General features: G+C 45.1%; 3 protein-coding genes across 7 annotated transcripts in view; 1 reads left to right on the top strand and 2 right to left on the bottom strand.

Annotated features, from left to right (window-relative positions):
* The window catches only part of NCBP1 (nuclear cap binding protein subunit 1), a 54,054-nt gene extending 53,867 nt beyond the window's left edge, over positions 1 to 187 (bottom strand). Inside the window, exon 1 of the mRNA XM_019555226.1 lies at positions 44 to 187. Within this exon, the coding sequence (XP_019410771.1) occupies positions 44 to 77 (34 nt within the window). The 5' untranslated portion in view covers positions 78 to 187. The remainder of the gene's footprint in view (positions 1 to 43) is intronic.
* A 2,029-nt stretch (positions 188 to 2,216) lies between these two features.
* Positions 2,217 to 18,749, top strand: TSTD2 (thiosulfate sulfurtransferase like domain containing 2). Its single transcript, XM_019555000.1, has 9 exons — positions 2,217 to 2,414; positions 6,162 to 6,490; positions 7,770 to 7,878; positions 10,757 to 10,882; positions 12,467 to 12,572; positions 14,270 to 14,388; positions 15,093 to 15,251; positions 16,181 to 16,319; positions 18,273 to 18,749. Exons 1-9 carry the CDS (start codon positions 2,223 to 2,225, stop codon positions 18,500 to 18,502), a joined length of 1,509 nt encoding a protein of 502 aa, XP_019410545.1. The 5' UTR covers positions 2,217 to 2,222; the 3' UTR covers positions 18,503 to 18,749.
* Positions 18,750 to 21,539: 2,790 nt separating this feature from the next.
* The window catches only part of TMOD1 (tropomodulin 1), a 63,612-nt gene continuing 57,805 nt past the window's right edge, over positions 21,540 to 27,346 (bottom strand). For 2 of the 5 annotated variants that reach the window (XM_019555001.1, XM_019555004.1), the window contains exons 7-10: positions 27,115 to 27,258; positions 25,790 to 25,934; positions 24,442 to 24,506; positions 21,540 to 23,071 (exon numbers count right to left, since the gene is read on the bottom strand). In XM_019555001.1, coding sequence (XP_019410546.1) covers positions 24,442 to 24,506; positions 25,790 to 25,934; positions 27,115 to 27,258 — 354 coding nt within the window. In that variant the 3' untranslated portion in view covers positions 21,540 to 23,071. The remainder of the gene's footprint in view (positions 23,072 to 24,441; positions 24,507 to 25,789; positions 25,935 to 27,114; positions 27,259 to 27,346) is intronic. The other 3 variants (XM_019555002.1, XM_019555005.1, XM_019555003.1) reach the window with 2 other exon arrangements.

Here is a 27,346-nt window from a genome sequence, read left to right on the forward strand (position 1 = left end):
CGCTCCGCGCGGCCCGGCCGGGCGCCGCTTCCCGGGCCCTCACCATCGCTGTCGTCGCTGTGCCTCCTCCGCGACATGCCGGGCGGCGGGGCGGCGCCGGAGACACGTGCGCTGGCGGACGGGAAGCTGCGCGGAGCGGAGGCCGCAGCTGCGACGGGCACTTCTGGCGCGTTCTGTCCCCCCCCTCCCCACTTCCGGCCGGCCACAAGCGCCTTCCGGGGCAAAGGGCAGGGGAAGAGGAGGAAGAGTCTCGTTAGCAGCTTCCGCTGCCTTCTACCCAGCCCGGAGGTGGCGCAGGCGCTTTCTGGGCACACGAGACCGCCGGGACATCTCGGTCCGGACTAAAAGAGGGTTTAGTAAATTGCTGCGGTCGCCGTGAGCCCGAGTCAGCGCCCGCGGGGCCGGCGCCCGAGTAAGAGCCGCCTTGTGGGAGGCCCAGCCCCTCCCCTCCCCTCCCCTGGAGGCCCATGTCTCCGTGGGCTGAAGCGCGCCCGCCCGCCCGGACTCCGGCCTGGCTCGGCGCGTCCCCGCGGCCTTCGGTATTTGGCCGAAGCTGCCCCGGGCCGGGAGGCAGGTGGCGGTGCGGATGAGAGACAGGCCTGCAACCCTGCGCTACGAGCCAGGCCTTTGCCTCAGGCCCTGGCTACACGCTCTGTATGCTCTGCAATTCACTGGTCAGTCGCACAATAAGTTTAGACCAGCTGCAAGTGCAAAGTAACTGTCCCACCATAAAAATGCCTCTCTGGCTACAAAAAGAGCCAACCATTGAAAAAGTTCTTGAAATGGGTAATATCTGTAGTTGGTTTCTATCCAGCTTTCATTTGAATGTGCAGCAGCCCTTGAGACACCAGAGGCCCCCTTGCAGGATAGCAAGGGGAGGAAGGGGACACTTGGTGGAGGTGAGGGGTGTCTGCAGTGACTCGGCTTGGGGAGGTACCCATTGTCGTCTTCACTGACAACAGACTTGCCTGTTTAAAAACATCTCGTAACCTGTTTGCTTTACATGGCCCTCACTGCAAGCACCTGGTACATAGTTTGTATTTTCTGGAAATCTGCTGTACCACTGGACTGCTACCTGCCTGGTGGAGGTTCAGCCTGGGGTGGGTCCTACTGAAAAAGTTTCACAATGAGAGAGAGAGAGAACACCAGACACACAAAAAACCATGTCCTGGTGTTTTAAATAAAGAGTTCTTGACTTTTTTCTTCACCCCATTCCCCCAGCATGCTATAAAACTTCCATGGCTCACCTCACCTATACCTGGATGCAGTGAGTGGGACTTGGTGGTCACTCATCTGAACAGCAGCAGTACAGAGCCTCACTTGCCTGCCCACAGCCACCATCCAGAAGATGGAGGCTGTGGGGCAAGCCCACTCCTGGCCCTTCCTTGGGACTTGCCTCAGCCCAGGGGGACTGGGCCAGACAGACCCTATGAAACCTGCTCATGGTCCTCCAGGGAGATGCAGACCCCCTGGCTGAGAGCCAGTGTTCCAGATGCAACATTCATCTGCCTAGTTCATTGCTGCATCTTGTGGGTTTGGTTGACTTTTATTGATAGTTTCACCACTGGGATAAATGCCTTGCAGCTGCTGTTTTGTTAGGAAAAAAATGGTTGCAAAAAGGTTGTGAATTGTAAATAGTTCCTCAACCAAAGCATTTCCAGGATGAAGGGTGTGGGGTTAGACGTGCTTCCTTCAGTAGCCAGACTCAGCAGAATCAGCTTCCTGCGAATGAGAGCAGAGGGAACAGGAGCCCATAAGGAGGAAGAACTGTTCCTTCTAGCATCAAACTGTAATCTGTGCAATAGTTGGCCCACTGATCCATCACACAGTTGTAAACTGGCCAGGATTTGTAAAAAATAGTGATTGCTTAGGTTTAAAGCTATCTGGCAAAATTAAAGTGTGGAGGGGACTGCAGAAGCTTCCTGTTCACTAATTAGTCTGATATTTCTGCTCTCAGTTGTCTGATGCTGGGGATCTTAGGACAGATCTTTGATTACTTCTTCCTTGAACTCTGTTGTATATACTTAAAATGTCCCAATAACAGGATTGAACTTACAACTTGTTCACTCTTTTGTTGTTGTAAGACAGTGACAGTAAAAGACTGCAGAGAAATATTTTTTAACAATGAGTTTCCTTTGTTTTAAATGTATATGTGAAACTGAAATAATGTTACTTAGTGTACATGCTAAACATCATTTGCTCCTTTTTTCTTTAGGAAACTTATGCCTAGCTCTGGTGCTGTAGCAATGATTTCCTCCTCGGCACTGCTGGCTGGAGAAAATGAAGTGGAGTCTTGTATATTAAAATTCCCAGATTTGGATCTGAAAGAATCTGTTCATCTCACATCCAAACCTAGGCTGAAAGTGGAATTAGATGCCAGTGTGAGAAAGAAGTATGCATTTGCAAAGAAGAAGGTATCTTTTCTCTCACTTTATTACATATGTTCATTTTATGCAGCACAGAACAATATTCTTTCATTAGTTTTAGTGATTCATAGAATCACCATTTTGTTCATACCATTGTCTTGCTTCTTGTTATAGTCTTTGGCTGTTTTTTGTCATCACAGTATTTAAATCAGAGCAGTCCAACTTCTAAGCAGCTGGGGACTGTATGCCCCATGGGATGAATCAGTGGGGGCTGCACTAGCAGAGGCCATGGGCCCCCTCAGACTCCACCTTGCACACACAGGTGGGTGCTCCCCCCAGCCCACTCCACTGTGAGTGAGGACAGGTGATTTCTCCACCCTGTTGTACTGTTTTTCAGGTGAGTAAGTGCTTCCCAACCCCATTGCACTGAGCACATGGACAGGTACTCATTCACCCCACTGCACTGCATGCATAGAAGCAGGTTCTCAGCCTCACCTGCAGCTTTTTGCAGGCTCCTTTGTGGCAGCATGCTGCACAGGTGTTCCTGGGGCTGTGCCATTCTGTGCTGCTTTGCCCTGTTCCCAGAGGCTGGGTTAGGCAGTAAATACTAGCCCTAAGCCCCTGCTGCTGCTGCTGCAGGCAGTGTGAAATGGGCATGGATAACCAGGTTGTGGGAAGGGAGAGAGATAGTGAGTCCATAAGTTAACTCCTTGTGGGCTGCTAGTTCAGGAGCCCTTATTTAAACTAAAGGAGTCAGCAGTGTCATCACCATTTATTTACTTTAAAGGACTGACATGATGTGAAGCCATGATTCAGCAAAGCACCCAAAATCATAGATAAATAAGACAGAAAAGGGCTTTAATGGTCAGCCAGTTTAGCTCCCTGCTCTGTGCAGTTACTTAACCACAGACCTAACCTTAAGTGCTTTGCTCAACAGAATGGGATTGAAATATGGTGATATATGTTTGAGGACTTTGCTGATATCTGAAGAAGAAACTTCACTGCATTAAACTGCTGCTACAGGATAATAACTTCCTATTGCAAAAAAGATGTAAATACAAATTCAAAACTTAAGTTTCAAGCCTAGAGCAGGGATTGGCAGCCTATGGCTCCCATACCAGATCCAGTTGATGGTCAGACTCGGTTCAGGGAAGCACAAGGAATTGGGCAGAATGCAGCTGTGCACAGCTGCCTTTCCCCTCAGCAGTTTCCTACTCTGCAACCTTCCCTGCTATCTCCTACTTGCACTTAACTTCATTGCAGAGGGGCCAGGTATCTGCTCCTATACCCCACATGTTACATTGATCAGTTACAGCATTTGTTCAGACTTTACAGAGATGCAAAGAATGGCAGGTGGTTAATTCTTCAGCAGTGATTTGAGTGTGAACTTCCATTTCAATATGGATCGCTGCCTGGGGTAAATGAAGGCTATTACAATTTTAAGTAGGGGTGCACCCATATATCTGTCGCATTTCGAATCAGCACAGGTAACAGGAAAATTAACATAATTGGCAATCGGCTTTTTTTTGACCAATAATACCACAATGCTGTATGCATCCATGCAGCTGTAGCATGCACACAGCCAGGATTGCAGCCTGGCAGCTTGGAGAGCAGTGTCTGGCTTAAGTCTGTGCGGGGGAAGGGGCATCAGGGGAGAAGTGGGGAGGGGGCCACAGATTGAGGCCTCCATGGTGAGGCAGGGAGTGGGGCAGGGGCAGGTGCTGCCCAGCTAGGGTGGTGAATGCAACCTTACTGGGAGCGGGACAGAGCCATGGAAAGCTCATCTGGAGGGCATGTGGGGAGGGGGGGTGATTCCCTGCCACTCTGCGCACCCCTGAGGGAGACATGGGGGGCATGTGTCCCCCTGGTTTGTGCGCAGCTTGAGGGTAGGCTGCCCATTGTGAGCTTGGGGCCGGGGCTGCACCAGCCTCTTCCTGGTGGTAGGGCTGGGCTGGGGCTGCGCTCCAAGCAAGTAGGGGGTGGGGTGGACAGCAGTGGCACTGGGAGGGAGTGCTACGGCCTGGCTACAGGGAATTTTGGGGTGGCTCTAACCGCCCGTCCCAGCACCACTGCTGCCCACCCTGCTCCCTCCTGCCCCAGCCTTCCCGCTGGGAAGAGGCCAGCACAGCCCCGGACCTGAGCCCACAGTGGGCAGCTCACTCTTGCCCCACACACAATTCCGGGGTGGGGAGGGCGCACATGCATCCCCCAGGGGCGCATGCAGCAGCAGGAGCTGTCCTGTGCCCCCCAGATGAGCCACCTACAGTTCCATCCCACTCCTGGTGGGGTCACGTTTACCGCCCTGGCTGGGCAGATCATGCCCTTGCCCCTGCCTCACTCCTTGCCTCACCGTGGAGGCCTTGATTTGCGCCCCCCACATCCCTTCTGCCCTGACAGACCTTCCCACCGGATGCTGCTCTTCAGGCTGCTGGCTGCATTCCTGTAAATCAGCTGTTGGATTGGTATCAGCCGATACGCCTTGTTAATAACCAGCCATTGGTATCAGCCAAGAAAATCTTTATCAGTGCACCCCTGATTTTAAGCTACATGGGAACTTTTACATGTCCTTAGGTGGGGGCTTTTTTTTTTAACATATTGCAAAGTATTTTTGACACTATCTGCTACTTTCATTCATGCTCACAAGGCAATAGAAGTAATATGAATGTTATATGGCATTGTGGACATATCTATGTGTATATTCCCCAAAACAGCAACATATGACATGATTCCACATAATAAAAGGCAAAGGGGTCAAATTCCCTGAAGTGTAGTATCTAGTTTTCCCTTCATTTTCCCTGAATTTCAGCCCCTCTCATGAACCTGTTCCCTTTTTTCCCTCCTTCCCCCTGTTTACTATTTGTCTCACTTAGCTGCCATCTGCCTGAAATGTTTGAGGGTCTGTGGGATCTACCCTTGTGGTGAGGCAGGGAGGTACAGTAAAAGTAGAGAAAGAAAATAGTGTTTCCTTTGCTGTCTGGGTTCACCGAATTTTAATGGTTCCTGAGGGGAAGGTATTACATTAGGATGTGAACCAGGTACCAGGAAGATACCCATGAATATCCTGGCAATAGAGTTGTATATGCAGCCACATGAGCCTCAGCTGTAGGCAGCTGCATTTGTCCAGGCATCAGGTGGGGGAATAATGGGCATGAAATATATGCAAGATGTTTTAGGGCCATTTTACGACTGTGGCACTATGAAACATCCCAGAGGGCACAGGGGAGGTTCGTCTGTGAGAGCAGGGTTCTAATTAAAGTACGAATCTCAGTTGCTCCGAAAGTAACTGAGTGGAGCTAGAACTGCAAAGCTGTTGCTGATTTTTATATTCACCTATTATATATTAGCATGAGCCGGGGGCATGAAAGTACAGGGAATATCATTCCAATGCTTTGTCTTGTGAGTAAAGGTTGGAAATGGTATGATTGTTTGAGGCAAGCAGAAGAAGGGAAAAAGCATGGGAAATGCTTCTTTTGTTTCTCTAGTGGCTTTGGGCCTAACCCTGCCAATGTTCCCAAAATTAAACCCTGAGCTCCCCCCACTCTCCATGTTATCATAGGACCTGTTTCCAAGGAGACTCAGATCCTTATTAGGTTGGATTAAAAGCATCATCAAAAGTGAGGACTCTGAGGAACTACAAGGTAATTACTTAACCAGACATTCTTAGTAACTGTGAAGCCTAGTTAAAGCACCAGATAGATTATCAGTCACCAAGCTTTGTCTTTCATTCAGTTTTGGGTCATGAGAGATTGTTTCACAGAATCACAAGTCTGACGGATGGAATGTTATGATTTGCAGGCATTTGCCCTCTTTGTTAAAACGAAGGAAGTGCCAGCCACAGCTAACTGCCCTTCGACCATCTGCGGGAAGGGAGCATGGTGGAAATGCTGCAGGCAAATGTTCAAAGACCTCTCCAGCATTCACAGACACATAGCTACGCAGCATGTCAGTGACATCAGGCAACAAACAGGTTTGATTTTAAAGCAGTTGGCTGCTGAAGCTAGCACCTCAAGTAACCCAGCTTCTGTGGACAAGGCCATTAGGCTAAACGGTCCCACTTGTAACAACCCTGAGATATCTGTTAGGCTCCCAGACACAAGCCACATTAGCTTTGATGAACTAACAAGGTAAGACATTGCCTCAGTGATATAAAAATTGTGTTACTCACTGTGAGCCAGCCATCAGCCACTTTGAGCATGTTGCATCAGTTGAACTCCAGCCATTAAAAAACAGGTTTTTGTTACACTGGTGTAACTTTTATGAAGATACAAAACTTTCCATCCTCAGTATGTTCAGATTCTCTCTGTATAGCTACTCAAAATGGACTCATTCTTGGACTTATTCCTGTTTACTTAGTACACTGTGTGCAGCCACTCAACCCAGTACAAAGGACAAGGACAACATTGCAATTCTGATCTGTGAGCATATATGTCCAGCTTGCATAGATGTGAGGCAGTGGTGGGGTGGGGGATCTGGTCCCACATCTGTATGTTTCCCATCAAGTCAAAGAGAGTCCACATGAGTGTGACCCACATTCTCATAAAGGGCACGTACCAAAGAAAACAACAACAGTAGACTTGCTGGCATGTAGTTTAGTGGTACTTTTTGCATTAATAAGGAGGTTAAGAAAATCTTACTTGGGACATTTTTGTATGATAGCAGCAGTGTTTCCTGACTGGGAGGGCCCCAAGCACCTTCTGTGCTCTGAACCTAGACATCTACTAATGAGGCCACTTCATGGCATTCTTCTGCAACTTCTCTCAAGCCCTTGGGCTCCAGTGTACTTTAGAGTGTCTGCTGGGAATAAGCCTGAATCATCTTCACTGGCTTATTTCCAGGTATGATGCCTGTGTGTAGGAACAGATGTGCTGAATATGCTCAGGGCCCGTTCCCTGCCATGGTGACACTGTCCTTTGTATGTAAGAGTTCAGGTGGAGCTACTCAGAAATTGGCCCCCTCTTGCCCCTAAAAAGTTAATGTTGTTTTCATCTGGACAGTTCAAATGGGTTTGCTTCAAGTTTGCCATAACTTTAGTCCTTAGCAGATCTCTGATATCTTGAAAACAAAAGTTCCAGTGTGGGATGTGTTTAAAGAAATCCTGAATGGGAATAAGTTATAAAGCACAGGCATGGACATAACATGCAAGGCTAGTTAAGCCATTTCAGCATTCCCAGGCATATAATAAATAAAATACAGGGGTACATGATGAGCTGCACAAATTCTGATATATGTCCACTTCTACTTGAAGTAAATGAAAAAGGCATCCAGTGACTCAACAGCACAATAGCCATGGAGGAAATTAATTAATTTGGTATCAGGCCCTGGTAGCAGCATCAACTGCAACTCTTTTCTTGCCATTGAGTCTAAAATCCAATCCCAATTTGTTCTTTGTGGTGCCCTTGGCAGTGACGTGGGAGAGGTGCTGTTATATTACTGCTACTGTGAAGTGAAAGACCCAGAGAGGCTTTGCGTTTGGCAGAAGGCTCTGTGCCAACACTTGCATATCACTGGCAAGGTAAGCGGTTACTGTCTCTTCAGATAGCTTCCTCTGCTTTGTGAGGAACTGTAACAAGGTGCATGGCTCAGGGGCTGGAGCCCTGCAGCTTGCTTAAAAGCTCTGGGCCTGCTGATGGGGATGATTGGTTGGGCCTGGGGGAAGTTAAAAGCTCCCAGAGAGATGATGCTGGAGAGGGAAGGCAGCTGAGAAGAAAGGTAGCACTGGGCATATCTACAGGAGACACTTTACTGCGCTGCAGACTAATTTCCTGTGCAGTAAAGCATCACTGCCTACATATGCACAGCAATTAAGGTGCATTGGACTAATTTACTGCATTGCTGGATAATCATGTTAGATACATGTGGTATCCTGCAGCACAGTAAATTACTGCATTCAAAAGCATGGATAGATGGTAACATCAGGATTACTTCATTCTGGCTCAGATTGAACTGGAGTATATTCAGTCACATTAATTGCATGTGTGGACACATCCACTGAGAGAGTCTGAGCCCTTGACTTGGATAGGAGAGGCAAGTGGGGGTGGGGTTCTATTGATGTTTTATTATTGTTTAGTTTGGGGTGGGAAAGAGGGAAGGCTGGCTCCTGGGCCTGGATGAGAGAGTAACAACCCAGTACAGGAACAGTGTACCTTACAGATGGCCCAGTTGTACTTTGTCCTGTTGCATGTAGGGAAGACAGCAGAATAGCTAACCTGAAAATACAGGAGTAGGATGATTTATTGCTTGCCTCATTGTCACAGCTCAGCTTTTAGGCTGAAAATAAGGGCACTGTTCTTCTACCTAGACTTTATGCCTTTTGCAGGATTGATCTCTGTATTGTTCTGTCTTGCATGTTCCAAACTTCTGCAGTGCACGTGTCCTACCGATAGCCTCTTCTGCTTCATATCACCTAGAGCTGGTGTCAGCAGCCTACAGCCTGTGGGCCAGATCTGGCCCATGGAACCATTGGATTCAACCTGTGGACATGGGGTTTTGTTGGCATTTGGCAGCAGGGCTCTGGCAGCATTCAGTGTGGTGGCTTTCAAGTTGTGGTGGAAAGAGGTGGCAGCAGTGGTGGGTACTCCCATTATGTGACAGGAAGAAGCAGCAGTGGTGGGAGCCTCCCTTGTGCTGTAGCAGAACCAAGTGGCTGCAGTGGGAAGATGTGTTGATGGTTGGAGCAGTGAATCCTAGCACCTACCCACCTGTGACTGAGCTGGATCATTTTAGCTTGCAGCCTGAAAAAGTTGCTGACCACTGTCCTAAAGCCTTTTTTTTTCTAATGCCTATCCAGAACTATTCTTTCTCTATCTTCAGGCTTTGTCTCTTTACAACAATCTTAGACCACTAAATGTTATTTTTTAGCTATTTATACTCTAGCCACACTGAAATTAACTCATAGACTGTGTTCACATCCCTTGATACTTACATTTGATGGTCTGCGTCCTTTCCTTTCAGTTTCAGCCCTGACTTTAGCCCCAATTCACATAAAATTATTGTTGCCCTTTTTGTAGTTCTGCGCACATTATTCCAAGCTCAATAATCGGCTCTTGTATCAAGTGTTCCCATAACCAGTGTTGTTTAAAACAAAATGAATCAAAAGCTCTGCTCTTTTGTCCAGTAGGAACATGAGACAAAGCAGCTCTTTTCTCTGCTTTATGCAGCTCTTAGATACCACAATGATATGTCCTGACACACTAAATTCCTCTTTGCTCATTTGTTATCTGGTAGTTTTCTTCATCTTCATATTTTTTTGCCGCTTCCTTGATCTAATCTAGTGGTTCTCAAAGTTTTTAGGCTCAGAACAGCAGAGACTTCCTATGCCTGAAGAAGGGTGGTTGTACCTGAAAGTTTGCAAAGAACTTTTTTGCAACTACTCAGTCTAATAAAATATCATATCTACCCAAAGAACCTTGCTTTTTTAGGCTCAAAGCACTCCTGGATACAGTCAAGGCACCTCTCAGAAAAAAACGGCTCTTAGTTTTCACTTATTTTTGACTACAGAAAAATAATAGAGCAATTCTTCTGTTGCATAGAACTGAGAAAGATCACAACAGGTCAGAATACTGAGGATTCCTATTCGAAATCTCTGGGGTTATCTTGTGAATCATACTTGAATACATAACAGTGGGTGCACCTATACGAGACTCTATGGCACTGGCAGGCACAAACTGTGATGCCAAGGCTACCATATAGCAGTTTGTGCTACTGCACAGTAGGGTTGAAAATGACCCGTGCATTGCTGGGATTGCGCAGTAATGGTGGTTAAACAAGTACTAAGCTGACTGCTCAGTAATAGCTGCACAGTTGGGTGCAGGTGTAGATGCGCCCAGTGTTAACATTGTGTGGCACCTTTGCAAGGACCTTGAGCCACTGCAGCGTGCTGCAGCATCTGGTTGAGAATTACTGATCTGATCACAACTGCTTCTATCAGTTCTGTGAAATTCAGGTTTTGTTCACTTTAGTGTTCTGGAATTTGTGCATCAGAGTTGAATTTAATTGCAACACCTACACTTTCACTTACTCATAGCTACTGTAGTTATTGGACCTGTCACTGGAAGTTTGCCTTAGTAGTTACTACAGGATTTGGTCCATTCCTAGTAATTATTTCTCCACTTCTTGCACAAGTTTTTCTGATTCAGTATATCTTGGAGTAAAAGTAAGAACTGAACATTTAATCTTATTTTGTGGTTTCTCTTTTACTGTAATCATTCCTCCTGCAACGTCAGCTACTGCTTCCCTCCCACTTTCCCTTTTTCTGATTATAGTTCTACAATCTTTTTTGCATTGTCGGGGACCCCATTTTTATTTGCATGTTGATTAGTTTGTACTGTTATCTGGAAAGTGTAATACTGGTTTGCAGTATTATTTGAAATCTGGTTTTCCTTGTTTTTCAGGTGCGGATTGCTTCAGAAGGAATTAATGGGACAGTTGGCGGAAGCAAAGTAGCTACATATCTTTATATAGAAGCAGTGCTTTCCCATCCTCTGTTCAAAAACATTTTGTGTAGAGAGGATTTCAAGGTAAAAGAAGTTATTTGCATACATTATTTGTAGATTACTTAGGGAAGTTATGGACTCCATCACTGAAGGTGTTCAAGAAGAGGTTGGACAGCCACTGGTCAGGGATGACATAGGCATACCTGTGCCTATGTTCTACTATGGGTATTTTCCATGCTTCTGGGCTTTGCAGTTTGCCCCCCTCTCCCCCCCGCCGCCCTTCTCCCCGTCTTCTTTTTGCTACATATATCAGGGTGGTTTAAAGCCTTCCTTGGAGGCATTGGATGTTGGCTACAACCAAGGCTGAGGACTTTGACTGGGATGTGCCAATGCTTCCGCTGGGACCAAAGCTGGAAGTTCCTGGCTAGAAGGTCTTGCCCCACCACTCAGGGTCAGACCAATCATTATATTTGGGCTCAGGAAGGAATTTTACCCCATGGTCAGATTGGTACAGACTGTGGGGGGTTTGTGTTCCTTTGTAGCAGGGGTGTGGGCCTCTACCTGAGAACTCTTGAGCATATGTTGACAACATTTCACAGAAGCAGGACATTGGCTGCTGTCGATCCTCTGCTTTACCTGTAGCAGTTTAAGGTGTAGGTCTGTGTTGTGTCAGGGTTGACAGTAGTCTTATGTAGAGTTTAGATTATGGTTTATATGGGATAGTTTGGATAGGTATGATCCTGCCTTAGGCAAGGGTTGGACTAGATGACCTTTAGGAGGAGTTCTTTCCAGCCCTACTTTTCTATTCTATGAAATACTTGTTCACCTTAAGATTTACTTTTAGAAATATATGCACACACTATTCTTCCTTCTGGGTAGCGTCTCTCTACTACAGTAAAAATTCCAAGGAGCCTATCTCCTGTAGTATTGGTTTAGGGAACAGTTGCTTTGAGGAGAAGCATAGTTGTCATAATCTTTGTTGTCGTCTTTGTCTTCGTCTTCCTTCTCTCTTCCTCCTCCTTGACCTCCTGTTTTCTCCTCCTCCTCCTCCTCCTCGTACTCTTTTTCCTCCTGTTCCATCTCCTCTACCTTGGTTCTTATTTTCTTATTTACAGTAAAGAAATGTTGTCTGCTGTAAGTAAGCAAATTAAATAGAATAGATCAAGAATCATTAAACTGAAAGGTGTTAGGAAAGATTAGTGCTGGTTTAATTTTGTAGCTGTGGTTCTGGTCAGTGTTTAATCTTTAGTTCCAAACACAAAAGTTGAAAACAAACTCAGAGGAGATCAGGAGAAGTGGTAATTTCTTAAGGAAACCATAGATCCAAGTTAGCCTATGGATCAGCTGGTGTATTTTCTGTGGCCCGTTCAGCCCTTGGCCTCTATGTTGAGGCCCTGTGCCAACACCAGATAATGCCTGGTCACCTCTTTAAGAGTTATTTGGATATTGGTATCTGTCCACTGGGAACTAGATTGGAACCACCCTGCACACATTACTAAGGGTGGCTAATACCCATCCCCTGTGCCATCCATTCCTCAAAAGTGACTTGTCTTTACATGCAGAAACTCAGATCATCATGAAGTCTTAAGTGTCCTGCCTTCCTCTGCCACATTTTTAACTGGATAGCCAATACCTTTTTGTGATGTATTCCTGTTTTTAATGTCCCAGAGCAGTGCAGGAGGAGCACACTGTTTCCCAGGCCTTCGAGTAGATGTGTTTGAAGAGATTGTACCCATGGGCATTGATCCAAACAAAGTCTCCTACAAAGAAACTGGTATGTCAGATTTATGGAAACTTATCTTCAGCAGACATGAGAACAGAACTGCGAGGCAAATGAGATGAAAGCACTTGCCCAGACACTCCCTTCTGCCTAGCAAGCAGATCAAAACTACAGTAGTAATAACATTGTTAGAAATGTCCCAGACTGCTCCAGGTCAGCAGTGGGAATAATTCTCTACATGGGATCTTTTTGGATCTGATTTGCACAGGATTTTATTGCTTTGGCCATTTGAAATGGAACTGTACATTTCATTCATCCCAGTCAATAATAATTTAAGCAGCATCTTAAGGTAACAGCCTTGCTGGTTCTCAAAAGCAAGTGCACCTTAATACTGGTGCCAGTTAAGAGAGGCTGTAGGAGGAAGTATAGGGTTCAATTTTTAGGTGTGCCTAATATGACCTTGTGCAACCTCTGTTACTTGTAAAACAGGCTTGACTAAATGTGCAAGTTTTGAGAAGCAAAAAACATAAGGAGCAGTCAGCATGGAAGAGGAGGATTGGCTGCCTGGTCTCCCACCTTACATAGTAGGGGGAGTACTTTTCCCTAGTATGTTTCATTGGGTAAGGTTTCCCAGCTACAGCCAGGAGCCCATGTGAAGTGCTAGAGGTCCACATGCACATTGCAACAATCTGGTTCTTTGCTCTGTACAGCCAAAAAGAAAGCTGAGTTTTGCAGCTTATTCTTAGTACTTACCAGACACTAGGACCCAGGTTGTTAAAAGTACTTAATCTGAGTCGTTTTTTGAAATCTTTCAGGTTCTGTAGGGGAAACATTGGCTGAGATACCTGTGAGCTGTCTTTGTTGTAAACGGAGGCTTATTCAAAGTGTTCCTTTTTATGCAGATAATGCAGCCAAAGCAACTGACTCTCTAGCTCAGAGATCAGGGCACTTGCCAAGGATGTGGGAGACGCAGGATTCAAGTTCTTGTGCCAATGACTATTTAAATATATGTACTAAGTAGAACAGTTTCCACGAGAGAAGTTGAGGGCATCTGCTTCAGAGAAGAACCAATTGTCTGGCACTTATCTCAGAGATGGGAACTCAGATTCAAGTCCATACTTTGAATGAGAGCAGAGATTCACATCTTGTTCCCCTGTGTTGAAGGCTCACTTCCTAGCCACCAAGTATGGATAGGTCAGACCCTCCTTCCTGTCCACCTGCCTCTGCCTAGAAAACCCATCTTGAAGCTGAGAAGCTCTTTTTGATGGAAGTTTCACAGAGAGTGGTACATTCTCACAGTAAGCATTTAATCAAAACATTTCCCAACCAGCTGGTATTCTCTTCACCAGGCCAAAGTGAACAGAAGGGTCTGCCAGATCAGAAGGGGGATGTTTTGTTCCTTGTTTTTAAAGATGTAAGCATCTGCTCAAGCGGGGAGAGTAGCAGAAGATCAGTCTCACAATATCTGTAAGTCTGTTCTTGGAGTGCTGCCTATCTGATGGGCTTTATTTTGTCTCATGGCACATTTGTCACCTGCTGAAGCCAAAGGAATTAACTCAAAACTAAATTCAGCCCATTGTGCTTGTGGTGAGGTTAGCTGAAATCCTATACCAGTTATTTCCTAGGGCAGTTGGTCAGATACATATATCACCTCTGGGCTTGAATGGTCTAAATGTGCAACCTGAATCAGTTACCTTGCTATACCATTCAAATGTCACTCAGCTCTTCACAAGGTATCATTTCCCTTTTAGGAATCCATATGTCACCTCAGGAATTTCATAAAGAAGTGGAAAAATATTTATCTCAGACTAATCAAGCACAAAATGACACCATTTTACTGGATTGTAGGAACTTCTATGAAAGCAAAATAGTAAGTATTTATTGGCTTCCTGTGATGTTTTTATCAGTGCAAGGGGAGAGTCATTTCATTGTTTGGGCTCAGAAGCACGGTACAACTGTGGGGACAGGGCTCGCTGTTCCACCTTGCATCTGTGAAGTAGAATTAATTAGAAAATATTACCCCCAGAATAAAAGCAGAAGAGGCCTTGCCTGGCAACATAGGGACCTGCTCAGCTGATTGCTCAGACTAGCCCACCACAGTAGTAGCAGTATAATAGAACTGAAGCAACAAGGTGACTCCACAGCTTTAGCTGTAGAAGAAAGCCATTCATATTTCATGTATGCCAGAAAGACCCAAGTTTTGCCCTGGAGATGGTGGAGTACAGTGCCCTCCTCTGTGCTAAGGAGCAGGTATAAAATGAGGTAGTGGATCCTCTCTGATGGATTTTCCACCAGGCCACCATCTTTCCATTGGGGTGCTGGGGTAGAGTAGGCAAGTGAAGGGGACCCTAAGTCCAGATTTTTAAAGATATTTAGGTACCTGCTGTTGATTATGATATGAGTTTGACACTTAAATACTTTTGAGGATCTGGCCAACATGGCTGGAGGGAACCAGCGCGTCAGACCCAAAGGGCTAGTTTTATCTTCAGTTTACACATATACCTAACAATGTGGGGACTTCTGTATCTCACCTTTTGCTCACACTTTGGTTCACATGGCCACCTCTTGTTCCAGGGACGCTTCCAGGGTTCCCTGGCTCCTGATATCAGGAAGTTCAGCTACTTCCCCAACTATGTGGACAAAAATCTAGAGCTGTTTAAAAACAAGCGAGTACTTATGTACTGCACTGGAGGGATTCGCTGTGAAAGGGGCTCTGCCTACCTCCGGACTAAGGTGAGCAGGTGCTCTGGGAGTGGCAGTGTTGAGATTGGACGTTCCCTGCCTAATCTGGGTCTCTCTGTCCCTGGTTCAAAGGGACTGGGCTATATTCCCCCTTTAAACATTGGAAATGAAGCACAAGACACAATAAGTGATTTGCTTGGGATTTCATATCAAATCAGAGGCAGAGCTGGGAATCAGACCTAGGTTTTTTAGTCCAGCCCCCATCCCATTAGACTACCCCTTCCTCTACACCCCTCCCAGTCTTAATTCCACGTGCCTTACCATGGGAGGACAGTGCAGGTAAACCCTCCAGAAATTTAAGGTTTAATCTAGGACTGTCCAATTTGTGGCCCACAGGCTGTTAAATTGCAACTAATGGGCTCCTGCCCAGCCATTGCTTCTCCTCCACTCCTGCTGCTGCAGAGGTCTCTGGGCTCCCCATCCCTGGGGGCGGGGCAATAAAGCCTGCAGGGGACCAGGGAGTCTGCTTGGTTCCTGGTGCATGCAATCCAAACAGCCACTCAGAAGTTGGACTGCCCATGCTTAATTCATTCTCAGTTATGCAGCGTGTTGGGAGGAACTCCACTGACATCAGTAGAACTACACTGGTTTACAGATGGCATAAGCAGAGGGCGGACCAGGTCCCCATAGCATTTGCTGTGTGACAAGGCAGACTTCCATCCAACTAGCATCTGTGCTGAAAGGGAGATGGTGACATACCGCAGACACTGCTGATTAAACTGAAATGCAACAGCCATTTGACTCCATATCAGCCAGCAACAGCACCTGGGAGGAAGTGGTCTAGGTGTGTGGCACATACATGAGGTCTCATGATGGTCATTCAAAAACATCCCTTCCTGAGAACTGCATGCATTAAGCTGTCTGGCACAATCCTGCTATTATGGCCTAGCTTAGTACTTCTGTTGATTTGGTTAAAACAGGCCATGTGCACGGCAGTTTACCAGCTAAAGGGCGGCATCCATAAGTACTTGGAAGAATTTCCAGATGGGTTCTACAGGGGAAAGCTGTTTGTATTTGATGAACGTTACGCTATCTCTTCCAACAAAGATATCATTTCAGGTAGGTTCAGTACTTCAGTGCACAGGCTAAGGGTCCTAACACATTAGCCACCACAAAACTCTTAAGTCTGTGGAGTATGTGTGGATTCTCAGAGTGTGGCATGCTTGCAGAGCAGAGGGCATGTTGGTCTCAGGATGTAGTCTTCTTCTACTGGTTTCTAGACATCACATTGCATAAAGACAGTTAAAAATATGTGGAATATCTTCCTAAGGTGCTTTCTCCATGTAAATAGTAGTGGGAGTTGCCACAGAGATGCTTTTCATTTGTGAAAGGATGAGGGGGAAAGGGGGCCCCTGACTTCTCTGTTACTGAGACAAACATGCAAGCAGCAGTGCAAACTTGCAGGCTGCAGAGCAGCAAGCCTGCTAGCTATGTAATGGAGAATCTCTGTGCCCCATTAGGAGGGGGAGTGCAGGCCAGAAGGGCTGGAGCCGTGAAGCCATATAAGTTCCTGAACTGCCCAGGCAGTCAAGCCCAGGCAGCAGGAGAGGAAGGAGTCCCTGGGGAAGGATTGCAAAAAGACACGCTACATTGTATAAGCCCAGAAGGCCTAAAGTGAGAGAGAGAGAGAGTGAGTGTGTGTGTGTGTGTGTGTAAAGGGGGGGTGTAGCTTGCAGAAGGGCACCCTTGCGAGCTTGCACATTTTTGTTAAAGACTATTTTGTCCTGACGTATGGGGGGGGGTTAGTACGGAAGTAGGAAGACAACTGAGGACACCCATTGTGAAGGCGCTGTGTGTTCTGTTGAACTTGGGCATTAGCCCTCTGACAGCCAGCTGAGGGCACTGAACCCTGTTGGTTTTGTGTGAAGGGCTGATGGAGGCCCTGGAACTGGGAGTAAGCTGACAAGCCCTGGAACTGGGGAGGGCAGTGAAACCCTGCAGAGAGACTGAGTATGTTATTGCCTGGGCCAGATAAGACGTGGCTTAATGATGAAAAGGGGTAGGAAGGCACCTAAATCTCCCAGAATTGATAAAAGTTAAGAACAAGGCTTGGCAGGCGAATACAGGGTAATGCTGGAGTGCCAAGTAAGGCCAGGTCATCTGCAAGAGGGTACCAGAGCCAGGGGGCCTTCCCCAGGAGGATGTCTGCAATTGGGAGTGATAGAGCAGGTCACAAGATAATGTTTCTGACATGCCAAAGCCAACAGTTGTTGTCTAAGTGGGCAAAAAAGGCTACTTGCCTTAGAGACTACATTCTTGTTATAATCCATTATCTCTTAGAACAAAGCTGATCAAACTGCCCTTGCGTAGCACAGCCCTTCTAACTGAGGCACCACATGATTCTTTCACCATTGCAATGAGGCATTCCACTCCTTTTCCCTTCAGAGATATGGTGGCCATTTCTGGAAAAGAACCAAAAGGGAAATGTTGTGGGGCAGGTTTAACTCCCCACTTGTGCAGCAAGCTTGTGTAGAAAGCTGCTTATTAAAGGAAAAAATCCTGCTCTGAATTGTACAGGGACTTCTTTTCCTGCCAGAGCACTACAGGGAGTTGAGAGCATACTGAAGGTCTGGGCTATTTATGTACTGCCCCTATCTCTGCTTATGCTGTTCTTTGCAGTTTGTTAGCTAAGAGTACACACATAACTCGTTCTCAGAGTCCTACCAGTTCATATGGGTAACTGGCTCTGAGTCAGCAGGATTACACTGTGCTGACCCTGGGCACAAGCCATCCCAGGGGGCAGGACAACTCAGTATTTTTAAATAGAAAATCCAGATTTCCCTGGGGTGGGCTAGACCTCATACTGAGACATGATGGGAATGCAGGAGATGAAGAGGAAACATTGAGAGAAGGCCTTGCAGCCCAGTTCTACCCCTCAGCAGGTCATTCTTATTCAGAGTCCTAGTACTTCTGTACTCAGAGGCTTAGGTCCCTTCCTACTCCTTCTCACCATCCAGTGCCGATCAGCCTTGTAAGCAGCGTGACCTGTCAGCATACTTCTTTTCTCTCCAGCATGCAGATACTGTGGCACATTGTGGGACCAGTACAGACTTTGCTCCAGCCAGCACTGCCGGCAGCTTGTCCTGACATGCTTGAGCTGTCGAGAGAAAGGCTTCACAGCTTGTTGTTCTGTTTGTCAAGAGAAAGGGCTTAAGCTGGCTTCACGGTCTTCTAGCCCAGTGCTCAAGGAAGAATGTGAATGTACAGACCGACGGCAGCAGGTACCAGTAGAATACATCTAACAGCATCTCTGGTGCAGTGGAGTTCCCCTTTGTAGTGTAGTTGGTGTTTACACTTCCATATAGGGGCTGCACCTCCCAGGGTCAGATGTCCATTTTCAGTCATTTTAATCACAGTTTGGGCATCCAGATGCCTTAGGTGTCACCAAAGATCTCAGCCCTAATCTAATCTATACTTGGGCTAGGTTGCACCAATAATACCCTCCCCTGCCTGAGTATAAATTAGCAAAGTATCATATCAAACAATGGTGCTATACCACTTTTTTGAAGTGAAGTCATTTTTCTGCCTCCTACAATATGATGTATCCTATGATGAATGGTTGCCTACAACCAGAAGAAAACAAAAAATGTAAAGGAGTAGGCAAGGTCTACATTCTCCTTCCCACAACTGAGACATATCTATGTGTCCCATTCCCTCCTCACATACCACGTATACTGGTGTTGGCAAGAAATCAAAGAGAGACGGAGACAACAACTTATTTATTCCTGGGACTGTGGGCTGCCTGTGGTTAAGGCCATTTTTCCACATGAACATAAGCAGCTCTGTTCTACTCTCCAAACTCAAGCTAGTGCTTCTGCAGTTATCAGGCATTGACTAAGTAGCTCAGCAGTGGCTGTGGGATGTAAGCTTGACTCTCAGCTCTCACTAATGACTGTTAGAAGAAACAGCATGCGACCTTGAAAGGACCCAGTGCCATAGATTTGAAAAGTGATTGTTTCCAGCCTCCCAAAAGTGACTCTCAATCCAGGCTTGTTAAAGCATCTGACAAAATGGAATTCAACAGTTTTTATTAATATTTTGGCAGATTGAGCACTAATGAAGAAAATATTCTTTGAAACTTCTCCCCACTTTCTGTACTAAGGGATAAGGTCCAATAATGGCTTTTCATAACAACTGTTTTTAAAAATAAAATAATTTTTTCTCAGGTTCCTGCAGTGACCTATTGTCGGATACAGCAGGTTTATTTCCAAATAGGGGCTAATGGTTTCACTTTACAGCACTCTGGTAGGAAGTGAAGGAATTGATAGCTGAAGGATTGGGCACTAGTTGTAATTAAGGCCTGACATTTTATTCATAATGGTGTTACTATATGACTAAGTGCTCCAGGGTTCTACTTAGCGTGGTTTGCTTTTTGTGAAGCACGTCTTTGAAACATCTTGGTTTCTGCTTTGGGAGCCTTCCTCAGAATTCATATTTTAAAAGGAATTGCTTAGTGTCTTGTTCAGTGTCCATGAAATGATTGAAAGGGCTCCCAGAGGTTTTTTGAGCAGATCCCCTCCCTCCCCCATTCCTCATCTGCTATCCCCCAGCACTCATCTGACATCAGTTATGTTGTCAAACCTTGTCTTACTGTGTTTGAGAGTGGCACATTTGTAGTAGACTACTCTCAATCACACTCTGTAGTCCTGGTTTAGAGTGCTGCCAGTAGCCAGGTTTGGGAATTCAAAACTACAAGTGTAGTTTCAGGTGTCCTTTTAAAAAGAACCATCAAGTACAAAAATATCTCAGCTTGCTGGAAGTATTGGAATCCTAGCCAAAGGCATTTCTGCATTCCCTTCTCAATGCTAAATGTGAAAGCATGTAAATTTTATTTTAGAGCTGAACTTTTAAAATAGGAAGGATGAAAAAGAAGACTTAGCACTTCCAAAGTATTTATTTTCTGAAGTATTGTACAAAGATTCTATGTTGGTGCCTGGAAACCTTTAACCTCTTGGAAGACAAATGACAGCAGAGATATGGCTAATTCCCAGCCCCATACCTGCTAACAAGGAGCGGACAAGAGAGTTTCCAGTACTGGAGCTGCTACCTTAAAACCCCAATACCATCCTGCCCCCTGCTGCCCAGAAACCTCCCTGAGATGTAGGTCAAAATTCTTGGCCATAATGTAGCAAGGTGCGTGATGCGAGTGGTCAGGTAACAGGCTGATTAATGTGAAGGATCTGCATAGGAGGCCTGAGGTGCTCACAGCCAGTCTGTACATGGCAGGGGGAGCAGAAGGCTCAATTGTTTTAGTGTTCACTGGGGGAGAGAGCAGGAGAGAAAAAGGCCTGGTTTGTTCTGGAATTGGGTGGGTCAGAGACCCAGTGGCTGAAGAGAGGCCTTGTGAAAAGCAAGTGACAAAGATCCTCCCATGTGAGCAACCCCTTTGTCCTGGTCTCTTGCCCATTTATTAAATGGACCAAAAAAAAGCACTGACAGCTCCCTTACACATCCAGTCACAGTTTAATCAATTCAGAGGACAGATGCAGCAACTCTTCAGGGAAACTACATTAGCTCTACATAATAGTGCTGCATGCATCTCAGTGTTTCCAGCCGGGAAAGTTGGGACCCTGCCAGGTACTGGGGGGCACTGTTTTGATTCACCTTTTTCTCAAGAGCAAGTAGAACAAAAGCTTGATCTCTTCACCTTCATTTCCTACTGCTCTTCTGCTTTGTTTGTATATAACCTGAAGTACTTCACCATGATTTTGCCTTGACTGCATCTCCTTTACCAGTTAGGGAGTGCACCCCACCTACATTTTTCCAGTAGAGTCAATGGCACTGTTTTGTGAGCAAGGGTTCACCTTTGTGAGTCTGTCTTTTCCAGATCAGTCTGGAATCTCCTGAAGCATGTTTCAAAGGTAAAATTAGTTCAGATACTGCTCTGGCATAAAAAAGGACAAGGTTATCACTTTTAAAAAGGCTATTTTAATTCTTATTTTGAGAAAAAACCTATGCTCAAGTTTTCATGGCAGTGTTCTCAGCTTTGGATTCCTACAGTCAGTGGCACCAGCAGTATTTCCCAGTTTAAGATCCATTTCCAGGCCCCCAAAGTCACTTGAAGGGCTGAATTAGTACCATGTAAAGCAGAAATGAACTTTCTAATTCTGAAATGACATTTTAATTATTTTGCATAAAGCCCATGGGGCGTATCTGGTAGGAGCAGGGTAGACTAAATGCCAGTCATTTTGGTTCTGTTTCCTACATTAATGCCTCTTTATTATTTTCTTTAGTCTTTTGCACATTATTTTACAAAAGACACTGTTGAAGCCTGAAGTCACTGACAGTATATTTATTTTGATTTGAGGAGCAACAAACATACTCTTAGTTCCTAGTTTGGTTGAAAATAAGATATTCAGCAACATTGTGAACCAGAGCTAAACCCTATACTCCATACTCAACAAAAATTCCATTGAAACAGGTGGGAGTTTCACTGGAATAGATAGTGCAAGGACTGTAGAGCTCTGCTGTTAGCCCAGGCATACAGAAGGCTTGTTACCAAGTGAAACAGGCTGCCAGGATGTGTTCTTTATGGTACAGATTAAGGCCCCAGTCCTGCAACAGTTCTGCATGACCAGACACTCCTGGTTGTACAAGGACTTACCATAGTTAGTAGGTGTCTGCATGGATGTAATGGTCCACGTGCATGGATCCAAATGCATGATCAGAGACTATATACATCTACTGGAACATCTTCCCTTAAAGATCAGACAGTAGATTTTATTGCTATACAAAAGCCCTTTTCTAATTGTGCCCTGAACCATACAGGTTCACATGCACACTATTTTCAAGTAACTGCTTTAGTAGGGCATAGTGTTCAGAGTCTCATCTGTCCAGATGTTTGGATGTTAGCCAGAAGCATCACCTTTAAGGTTAACTGCCAGGGCAGTGGCTGCCCAGCCAAAAACCAGAACTGAGAGTGAGGACTCCATTATGTTCAGAGCAGAAGCACCAGGTGCACACGTTTAGCGTTAGCAAATGGGCATAGGGAGCAAGGCAAATTCTGACATCAGCTTCAGAGGCAGGGTTTCATTCCCCATCTCTTACAGCAATAGTTTTGCTTAACCATAGTTAGAAAAGGAAGATACTAATGCTCTGTTTTTGTGACTCTCTTGTTTAAACATTTGTGGCCTTACGTTCCTTTTGTTTTCAGCAGGGTAAAAAGGCATGCATTATTTTATGAAAAAGATAGAGATGCTTTTGAAATCATGTTTGAAATAAGTAATTCAGCCAATGTTGGTAATTAATTGCAGTACACAAGTTCATGAATTCAAAGGATATTTTAGGATACTAGCAATGCTTGTCAAAAATGCCCATTTCTCTATAAGTTGAGATCAACTTGAAAAAATAAAGTATTTTTTTAATACTTCTACAACATGTGTGGGTAGAGTAGTAATTTTTTTGTACTCATGCAAGCACATCCTAAATATCTCTGAAGCACAACACAGGAAATACTTTGAGAACTTGTCATGAGTTAATTAAGTCACTTGTGCCCTGCCACGTACACTAAACTGAGGCTGCTTAAAACTGACCACTTGCCTGGAGTGAAACGGTTTTGATTCTAAAGAAAACATCATTAGTTATATTTGATAATATCTTCAACTACAATCACTAGTTAAAATTTAAATCTTTAGTGCATAATGATGCAATAGAACTGAGGCACCACAAATAGTTTGTGCAGGCACTTTGCCTTCTGATTTCCACACTACAGCACAAACTGCTACACACAGCCTGGACAGCCACAAGCTACACCCCACTTCGGCACTTGGGAAAAATAGGCCCATTCAGGTCTGCAAGTCTCCTCTTCCTCACTAAAAAGAAAAAGACAAAAAGACATGAGTCAGTCAAAGCAACTACAGCACCTGTGGACAGCAGAGGTACCTAAAGAACTGAAACTCATGCAAGGAAAGAACTTGGGATTTTTCCCCTGATTTAAAGGGAACATCACATCATTTAGTCTGACTTCCTCTGTCAGATGTTATTCTTGTTGATCTCAGTTATAAAGCTTATATTCTAAAAAGGCAATGCCTGGCTCAATACAGGGGCTTGGGGGTAGGATGTTTGCTGCTACTGCTGGGAGTCTCCACTGCATTCCTAGTACTGCTGAAAATAGGTGCTTCATTTCTGATTTGAAAATGTCTGGCTTTAAGTTCCAGTCATACGTTTGGATTTTCAAACTATCCTGGCATCTTCTGTGACAACTGAAAACTTCAATTTTTGTCTTTATCAGTTTAAAAATCTAGGCCACTTAAAACGAGCTCAAAGATTAAAATAAGTAATTATTCTGGGTTTCTGCTGGAGATGAAACATTATTCATGGAGTTCAATAGGAGCTGCTAGATATCACATCTCATGGCTTCTCTCAACCTGTTGGCGATAGATCCACAGCAGCTGGTGGATGCCTGTAACTATATAGAGAGCAAGGCTTCTCATCCGGCTCTGACCTTTTATAGTTGTTAAGAGGCCTTTCTACCTCTGGAAACAGACTCCTGCAAGAATAATTCTTTCTTAATTGAACCCCAAGCTGCATCTTTCTGCTTTCCTTCATATACTCTCATGACCTTCTTCACCAGATGGGCCAGACAATTTGGGGATGGGACTAGTAGGGGGCAGGGCCCACTGCAGAATCCAGGCCCCAGGTACCTCACTGGACATGGCTGTCAGGAACAAGAGAGTAAGCAAGGGCTGTGCCAACACCGCATCGCTTGCCATGCAGCCACTTGCATCATTTCCACCATTGCCTCAACCAGCCCTGCTTACCCCACTGCTACTGCCAGCCTTGCCTCAGCTGCTGCTTGCCTCATCGCTTCCTCTGGCCCTGTGGATCTGGCCTGCAAAGAGCCCAATGGTCTGGATCCAGCACGGACATGGGGTAAGTTTGACACACCTGCTCTAGTGAATATTTCCAGTAAATGTTTCCACGGAAGAGAACATAACATATTTGACCAAGGAAAAGAAAAAGTAGGTAGGAGAAGAACACAGAAATTAGCTCACAGGTGGAATGGAAGAGACTCTAACAAGCTGGCTAGATAAAGTATTGTAAAGGATGAAAGTGACTGCTGCTGAGTCGAGAAGAGCAAAATGGAAGCTAGAGAAATGAGTAAAACCAAGTTTGTGTAGAACCTGGTAGTGGAGCACAGAGAGCTATTGCCAGTAGGAAAAAAAAACAAAACTATCTATACTTATACATCTTCCAGGTGCAGAGCTGAGAAGTTATGCCAGAGGCCATCAGATCGATGTAAACGAGCTGCAAACAAGAATCAAATCAGACACCTTCTGTGCTGGTCTCATCATCCAAGAGGCAGACAAGGTTACTGACTCATGAACCCAAAGAAGCAGGAGTAGAGATATACAAAAGCTTGCAACTTATACATGAAAAATATTGTGGATTGCTTTGTTGCGACAAAAGGAAAGCAGCAAATATTCCAAAGCTTGTCAAAACCAGTTCTGATCCAGGCATTAGTCAATTGTGGATGTCCTTTTAATCCAAAGAGCCCATCCTTTGACATGAAGTGCATAAACATCAAGGGGCTACACAGTTCTGTATGAGCACTTAAGTATAACTTTACACACGTGTTTGTTGATATTAACAGGACAGCTGGAGTGTGCATAAATGTAAGTATGTACTTAAGTGCAGAGTTACAGCCCCAGTTTGCAAGTTCTTTGGGAAAAAAAGAATGTCAGAGTCTACAAGAGCACTGGATTGGTTGAAGATCAGTTGGAACAATCGTTTTATTGACTGGCCTAACATTCCCAGTAACTTAAAAGTGCAAACACAAAATAATATGCTGATAGCTGTATGAAAGAGAGAGCAGCCAGCTAGGACATACTGATTTTTAGAACTGTATGCTTTACTGCCAAGTACTCAAGACAGACATTCGTGTATTCCATCATTTCCTGGGCACCACAACAATGTGGGGGAGGTGCAATTATACTTTAGAAAATAATTTGACCTTTTATATAGATACCAGCAGACCAAATTCATTCAAAGCAACAAGCCAAACCAGATTCCCTGTTTTTCACCCCAGTTACAGCTGGGATTAATCTGATGCATGTGGGAAGTGCCTGGAAATATCTATGTCTCTAACCATGAAGTTCACTGCCTCCAAATACCATTAGAAAACCTTTCAGAACCAGGTATCCTTGCAGTCAATAGTGCATTCCTTTCGGATCTGAAAACCTGACTTGCCCCAAATCCTATTTGACCCCATCCAACAAGTCCCATTGAGTTAGTGGAACTGCAGTAGGAGTCAGATCCCTCTCACCCTGAGAAAGGATCCAAGTGATCAGCCCCAGAGTGAGCAAGGACTTGATTCAAATGTAGTTCCTTCGTACTTCAAGTAAATTTTGATTTGAATTATAACGTTTTCATAAACTATGACCAAAAACATCACCCAGGCCATGAAGGGAAAACATACACCAGCTACATTTCAAAGCAGATTGGAAAGCTACTGATAAGTGCACTGCTGAGGACCAGTGAGATGCAGGAAGAAAGGAATAATTCAAAGTGGGCTCACAAGGGAGACTCACCAAGGTCATTATTGTTCATCATGGCGTTGGCGGCACGAAGCCGGGGTCCTTGCTGTGTAAAATGATACCCAAACTTCAAAAGGGAAGTGTTTTTTTCAAGCATGTTTGCAATTTCCATTTCCACCTTGTTACCTAGTGGCTGGCTCTTTGATGAAAGAAAATACAAAATTAGCTTAGAACTTGTTCTAACTTTGGTCTTTAATTCACTAACTGCCTTTTATTTGTTTTGTAAATTCCCTTTGAGGATTAGAACTGAGAGATCAGATCTCTCTCCAATCTCTGAGTTCTAATCCTCAAAGGGAATTTACAAACCACTTTTCACTGACAAGCCTACAAACTTCATTTCATCATCTTACTGGATACAAAAAATCATGGACTAAATATAGACATTGGGACTTATGACATATGCCTAACATCCGACTCCCCAGGTACCTCTCCACTATTTACCAGCTATGTTCATTCCCCTTTCCCACCCCCCACCCTCGCCAACCTGTCTCTCTCACCCACTGGCTCCTCAATTTACATCTTCACTGACTGGCTTTCTTGCATGCAGACCAGCCTCTGGCTTCTTTGCTATTCCTTTCATCCAGGAAGAGCACACACCAACTGCAGATGCTTCCTCAGCCTGATGAAGGGGATTTGTACCTGAAAGCTTGCAAAGAATTTTTCTAACTATTTGAGCTCGTCTAGTAAAAGATACCAGATTTACCCAAAGAACCTTGTCTTCGCAGGAGTTTGAAGCATTTGACTCTGGGGATACATGGCCTTTCAGAACTTTTCTGTTCTAAGGAAGTCACGTAGCTTTCTCTGGAGAAAGGATAAGGCCTGGGTCTTCACCAGTGTGGAAATCCAACCTTTCAGCCTACGGTGGTTTGGCAGATATCAGGGCCTAGTGAATCCCTTTCTGTTAGCACAGCTGCAGAGGCCACACTACAAGAGGCTTCTCCAGAACAGGTTTTGCTATTTCTTCTCCAGGTTTTGCTATTTTTGATTTCCTTCCCTCAAGGTGTTCATAGCAAAGGAGAAGGAAGCCACATAAGCTGCAGCACAAAGTGTTGTTTGCGGTACCCTCTGCACTGTCCCACTTGGACTATGAGATGAACTCCATTAGCTGTGAGGAGCACTAGGCAGTTATCCTTTATGTGGGTTAGATACTTGACAAGCACGTTAAACATACCCTTCCTTATCACCCCCAACAAGTTGTTTTCCAGTTAGAGTGACTGGCAGGAAAACCTTAGATGAGTCGGTCATATTTTCCACTACAGGACCCCCGTACCACCCAGGACATGGTTTTGTCTAACAGTTCAATACTGCCTTGGTTTTACCTGGTTGTCAATTCTGAGCTCTATCAGTGAAGTATTGTGCTGAAGTGCTTCAACAAGGGCAAGGATGCCTGAGCCAGAAATGAAGTTGGATTCCACATTCAAGCTCTTTAATACGCCGTTGGCTTTTAGCATGTCTGCCAGAGCCTGCCACCAAGAGGAAAGAAGCAGTGTTTGATCATGCCTTGTGAGGGATGGCCCCACAGTCTGGGGATTTGGGACAGCAAGGGTCAGT

The sequence above is a fragment of the Crocodylus porosus genome, unplaced genomic scaffold (assembly GCF_001723895.1).
Source record: "Crocodylus porosus isolate Cpor-Errol unplaced genomic scaffold, CroPor_comp1, whole genome shotgun sequence".
Lineage (NCBI taxonomy): Eukaryota > Metazoa > Chordata > Crocodylia > Crocodylidae > Crocodylus > Crocodylus porosus.